The sequence below is a fragment of the Nicotiana tomentosiformis genome, chromosome 9 (assembly GCF_000390325.3).
Source record: "Nicotiana tomentosiformis chromosome 9, ASM39032v3, whole genome shotgun sequence".
Taxonomy (NCBI): Eukaryota; Viridiplantae; Streptophyta; class Magnoliopsida; order Solanales; family Solanaceae; genus Nicotiana; species Nicotiana tomentosiformis.
The window spans coordinates 109,840,619-109,847,349 of NC_090820.1; the positions used below are offsets into that span (position 1 = coordinate 109,840,619).

The 6,731-nt window shown below is 33.7% G+C and overlaps 1 protein-coding gene across 1 annotated transcript; it reads right to left on the reverse strand.

The window, feature by feature from the left end:
- Positions 1 to 989: 989 nt before the first annotated feature.
- Positions 990 to 1,532, reverse strand: LOC104093527 (agamous-like MADS-box protein AGL29). The gene has a single exon (XM_009599279.4). It carries the CDS (start codon positions 1,530 to 1,532, stop codon positions 990 to 992), a length of 543 nt encoding a protein of 180 aa, XP_009597574.3.
- Positions 1,533 to 6,731: the final 5,199 nt, after the last annotated feature.

Genomic DNA, 6,731 nt, shown 5'->3' on the forward strand with positions numbered 1-6,731 from the left:
TCAAAACAAAATATAAAGGCTCCCGAGGTGATATAAGGAAAGATTGTGATTTATTTACTTTTGGGACTACGAGGCGGTATCTCGGGAGTGCCCCTATTGATTTTCTTTATTTGTTGTATTGGTTGTTGTTGTCTTTCCTTAACTTGTAAGGTTTTTGCCTTTCTTTCATGCTGTATTTGTATTTCTTTGATTCTGTGTTATTACCTTTCGTAAATTCTCATTATTTCACTTCTCTGTCATTTTATTATATTATTTTATCTTCTGTCTTGTTTCTTATTATTTCCAGTAGGGTCCTGACCTGACCTCGTCACTACTCTACTAAGGTTAGGCCTGACACTTATTAGGATTGTTGTGGTGTACTCATACTACACTTCTGTACAGCTTTTATGTAGATCCAGGTACTGCCTACCAGACTAGGTATCCGTGAGCTAGTCCGTACATGGAGACTACAAGGTGCCAGTGTCCGTAGATTTCGGAGTCCCCCTTTATCTTTATTATGTTGTTTCTTTATCCTCATTAGTCTCTACTGTATAGGGATATTTAGTATTTCTCTTTAGAGCTTGTGACTTATATCTACCGAGTTTTGGAAGTTGTTTATATTTTGAGTTGCAGATTTTAATCATTACAGTTGTTGATGTCTTGAGTTTTAGCTTAATATTTCAGTTATTCCGCATACTTGTTAGGCTTACCTAGTCTTAGAGACTAGGTGCCGTCAGGACTTCCTATAGAAGGAAATTAGGGTCGCTACATGGTTAAGATATGAATTATTAAGATTTAGATCTAAAAACAAATGCACTTAAGGACTGAGATCTGAATTATTAAGATTTAGATCTCCATTAAGATATAGAAAAGCCATATATATTGTAAGGAAATAAAATGTGAACAATGAACAATAATAAATTCATTTCTTACGACACATCATCATTAAAAAGAAACATAGCAAACTTTATTTAGATTCATTATATCGAAATTTCTATTTAAAGACGCAACTAATTGGATGGCATGGCTGAAGACATTGTTGCATTCATTTCAGGTACAAATTTTGGATCAGTTACACCTATCTTTGATCGTACCTCTTCAATTTTCTCAGTCAAATCTCTTTCAAGTTCATCAATCTCTTGCTTCAGTTTCTCAAGTCTTTCCAAATTAGTTGGCTTGAAAATTTCCAATGTAGATTCTCCTTTTTCCTTCTCATTTATTGCCTTCTTTTTCTTCTTTTTCATTGTATCATTTTCGTCACCACATCCAGCCTTTTCATGTGTTGTCTTACGGCTTAACATGCGGTAAAATGGTTGTTTTGCTTGGGAAAATCGCTCGACAACCGATTCTACGTTTGGATTGCCAAACATAAACGGTTCAGCAGTAATTGAAAAAATTATTATTGCTATATCGATTCCACATAAGATGGAATGATCCATGGCTCTTTTACTAAGAGCTTTTTGCTTATTGGAAAGCGCTATCTTTTTAGCACGCTTATCTTTGAGAAATTTCTTTTCGGATTTATTTTTCATTTGAGAGGCCATTCTTGCCATGATTACATAACAAGATATGACAAGATACAAGTTTCAGTACAGACTTCGAGGAAAAACCATCAAATTTATAGCGCGATTTCAGCTTCTAAGTTTTGTTAGTTACAAAGACCTACTCGGTAATTTAATAAGATTAACTTCTCTCCTCTACTTTATTAATTTAACTAAAATTCCTAACTTTTGGAAGATAGTATATGTGATTATGACATTATTAAGAATATTGATGTTAATCTTCTTCCTTTGAATTGATTGCTAAGAATACTAACCAGTAGTCCAGTACGATAGATTACCTTAATCTTCTTCCTTTGAATTGATTGCTAAAGATATCCTTAAAAAAGAATGAAAAAACAAAATAATACATATTTTCACTTAATGTCATTTAACCACTTACTAATATTCTTTTCCTTGATGCTAATTGCTTTATCAATAGGATGTGAAATTTTGAATGGGCAAATCCTTCATCTGCAACAAATGATGCAGATTTTTCTACCTGATTTCTGATTATGTATTATTTATTATATTTTATGGGAAAAGGTTCAAATATATTCCTAACGTTTTAAATTTGTTTTATATATGCACTTCGTTTACCTCCGGCTCGTAGGAACTCCCACTAACGATTTTACACCATCGAAAAATTTAATCCATGTAGGATATATTTGGACCTTTTTAATTATTCAAAGATATATTTTGACCTTTGCAATTGTACGGGGCCATGTTTCAAATTATAGTAAAAGGTATATATAAATTAATTTGATAGTTTGGGGCTAATTTAAATCCTTTATTTGTCTACGTGGATTCACCTTTGCAAATGTCAGAACCAACATGGACAATAGTTAGAGATAGGAAGGGGTAAATATGAGATAGAATTAGCAGAGCTTTTATGGATCGAAAGATAAACAGAGGATAAATATAAGATAAATCTAGTATTTAATGAATAAATTTGAACTTTTTGGCCAAAGAGATAACATCAATTGAAAAATTTGAGAAATCACATGCATTAAATATATTTGTGATATGGAATACAAAATTTTGTCATATGCCAATCCATAGTCTCAAAATATACAATTTGATTCATGTAATTTATAACATGATTAATTTAGTAACTGATTTGGTGTAACAATTACAACCATTATTAAAACATGTCAAGATAAAAAAAAAGATATCAAAACATGTTTTAAAAAGCTTTGACAAAGACAAGAACAATAGTGTTGTTTTCACGGACAAAGTATGTTTCCAATAAGATTTTGTAAATAAAAGAGGATCTATATTTTATTTTCTTGTAGCCATAACAAAAACTAAAAGCCGAGATTTTTTTTTATATACTCACTTGGACTCTTCATTTTTTTCATTAATTTATTAAAATTGTGTTGTGCTTTTTTAGGATTTAAGTTGTATTAGTGAATTGTAGAAATTATAATATGGGATAGCAAATTAGTTATTACTACTACTAATAATAGTAACAATAATTATTCATCACTCCAAATAAGTTGGGATTCATTTTTTTCTTTTAATCTCAATTCATATCAGCATCGTACCAAATAAAATAAAATAAAAATTAGTTACATGAATCACGTAATTTTGTAAAGCTACAACTTTTCAAATACAACAGTACTTTGCAAACTTTTTGTCACGACCCAAAATCCATTAATGGCCGTGATGACGCCTAGCATCGCTGCCAGGCAAGCCAACAATAATTGATTAGCTCGATTATTCATTTTAGTATTTTAAAATCAAAAATTTTCTTCAATTAAATAATCAGAAATAAAATTCACAGAGTAAATGATAATATTTTCCCAATTACAATACTGAAAAACTCATAAGTAACCCCCAAACCCGGTGTCACAAGTGCATGAGCATCAATTAGGAAGTAAAATAAAATACAGCATCTGTCCGGAATACGAATTAGACAGAAAAAATACAAATAACCCTGGAGGAGACTCTCCTGACTGCGGATCGTAACCTTAAATGCAGCTTGCGGCAAGTCCCCGCATCATCCGTGCCTCCGTGCCCAAAGGACCACAAGACATAAAAGTACCTGCACAAAAATGTGCAGCAAGTGTAGTATGAGTACGTAAATCAACGTGTACCCAGTAAGTGTCTAGCCTAACCCCGGAGGAGTAGTGACGAGGGATCGACATCGACACTCACTAGTGGTGCAATAATATCAGGTATAGTAAAGAGGTGAACAAATATGAGGCATAGTAAATAAATAAAATAAACAAGTATAAATACGTGGTACAATTGTAACAACCCAACCAATTATTTTGCTCTCTAGAACCCTGTTCCCCTAAATAAGACTTTTCATACATGCTTTTACTGATTTATGACTTGCAGGGATGATTGGTTTGGGATTTTGAAGAGTTTGGGGTGGAATCGGATCACTTGGTTCCTTAAGGTTGGCTTGAAAGGCTGTAACGACCCGACTGGTCGTATTTGTCACGACCCAAAATCCAAAAGGGGCGTAATGGTGCCGGATACCACTGTCAGGCAAGCCAACCATAATCAATTAACTTAATTACCCATTTTTGTATTTTTGAAATAAAAATTTCTTTAATAAAATTGTAGAGATAAAAACTCATAGAGTAAATGATAAATATTTTTGCACCTAAATTTCTAAACAATTCACAACCATTCCCAAAACCCGGTGTCACAAGTGCATGAGCATTTACTAGGGAATTAAAATAAAATACAATATCTGTCCAGAATACAAATTAGACAGGAAAATATAATAACTCTGAAGGAGATCCTGTTAGCTGCGGATCGTAATATAGAATGCAGCTCACCTATGTCCCCACAATTTTTATAACACCTCTGTGCCCACAAGGCTGCTATACATATATGTACCTGCACAATAAAATGTGCAGCAAGTGCAGTATGAGTACGAAAACAACGTGTACCCAATAAGTATCAAGCCTAATCTCGAAGAGGTAGAGACGAGATGGCCAACTATGACACTCACTATGGGTCAATAATATTAAATAATCATGAAAATAGAAATATTTATATCAACGATGATTCACATAATTAACAATAATTTATTGAACCAGCAGAAGTAATTAAATTCCTTCAATTCCAATAATTCTCAGTATAACAATTAAATTTCTTCAATTCAAATAATTTCTAATCTATTAAGTAAATCCTTCAATTTCAATAAAAATTCCAGTTTATCAAATAGCTTTACAAGCTACAATTTAATTTTAATAAATTTCCAATTTATGAGATAACTTTACAAGCTGTAATGAACTGTCCAAGTATCGTGTAATTATTATTATTATTAAGCACGATTTCTGCTGAGGACGTACGACCCGATCCAGAGTGTCGTGTACACTGCCGAGGGATGTGCGACGCGATCCATAGATGCATCTATCCTGCCGAGGCGTTCGGCCCGCTCCACAAGAATAGGACATTTTCTTATGTGCCTCCGGAAGGACAGTATGTTTATTGTAAGATAAATTTGGGAGGAGAATAATTTTTTTTAACAATTAATTGATTTAAATAGAAAATCAAGCCTATGAGATTTCCATCCTTTAATATCTTTATCCAACAATTCACAATATATTCATATATATATATATATATATATATATATATATATATATATATATCAATTAATATTAATTAATAAAAGAATATAATTTACACAAGTAATACATGCTTTGAGTCCTAAACTACCCGGACTTTAGCATTAATAGTAGCTACGCACGGACTCTCATCACCTCGTGCGTACGTAGCCCCCACAATTAGCAACAATTATTTAATCTTAATCACCTATGAGGTAATTTCTCCCTCACAAGATTAGACAAGAGACTTACCTCGTCTTGCTCCAATTTAATCCACTATAAGGCCTTTTCCGCGATTATCCAACTCCGCCTGGCTCGAGTCTAGCCAAAATAATTCGATACAATCACTAAATATTATAGGAATCAATTCTATAAGAAAATACTACATTTTAAAGAAAAGATCCGAAATTAATTAAAAATTCGCCCGCGAGGTCCATATCTCGGAATCCGGCGAAAGTTATGAAATCCGACAACCCATTCAATTACGAGTCCAACTATACCAGTTTCACTCAAATCCGACTCCGAATCGATACCGAAATCTAAAAATTTCGTTTCTATGAGATTTCTAAACTTTTCCAAATTTCAATCTCAAAATACTAATTAAATTGTGAAAATAATGATATATTCGTGTATATTGATCAAATCCGAGTTAAAATCACTTACCCCAAATGTCTTTCCTTGAAAATCTGTCAAAAGTTGCCTCTATTCAAGCTCAAGTTTGTCAAAAATGGCAAATGGGTTGAATGCTTCTATTTTTATAACTTACAGATCTGCCTAGTTCGTTCTTGGGAGCTCGATCTGTCCAGTTCGATCTTGGGAGTTCGATCTCGGGAGCTCGATCTCGGGAGCTCGTTCTTGGAAGCTCGATCTCGGGAGCTCGATATTGATAGGGGTTCGATTTTTGTCAAGCAGTTCAATTTTGACAAGCAGCCCGATTTTGACAGCATTTCCAGCAGAAAAATTGCAGCAGCTTTTGGAGCAGCTAAGCCCTACTTTTGATCCGTTAACCATCCGAAACTCACCCGAGGCACTCGGGACCTTAATCCAAAACACCAACAAGTCCTAAAATATCATACAAACTTATTTGAAACCTCAAATCACATCAAACAACGCTAAAATCACGAATCATGCTCCAATTCATGCTTAATGAAACTTAGAATTTTCAACTTCTACATTCGATGTCGGAACCTATCAAATCAACTCCGATTGACCTCAAATTTTACACACAAGTCATAAATTACATAATGGAGATATGAAAATTTTCGAAACTGGATTCCGACTCCGGTATCAAAAAGTCAACTCGCCGGTCAAACTTTCAAACTTTAAATTTCTATTTTAGCCATTTTCAGCCTAATTTCACTATGGACTTCTAAATAAAATTCCGATGACTCTCCTAAGTCCAAAATCACCATACGGAGCTGTTGGAATCATCAAAAGTTTATTCTGAGGTCATTTTCTCAAAATGTTGACTGAAGTCAAACTTAGCACTTTAAGGCCAACTTAAGGAACCAAGTGTTCCGCTTTCACCTCAAACACTTCCGAATCCCGAACCAACCATCCCCGCAAGTCATAAATCATTACAAGCACCTACGAAAAGTTTTATTTTAGGGAACGAGGTTCTAAAAGTTAAAATGACCGGTTG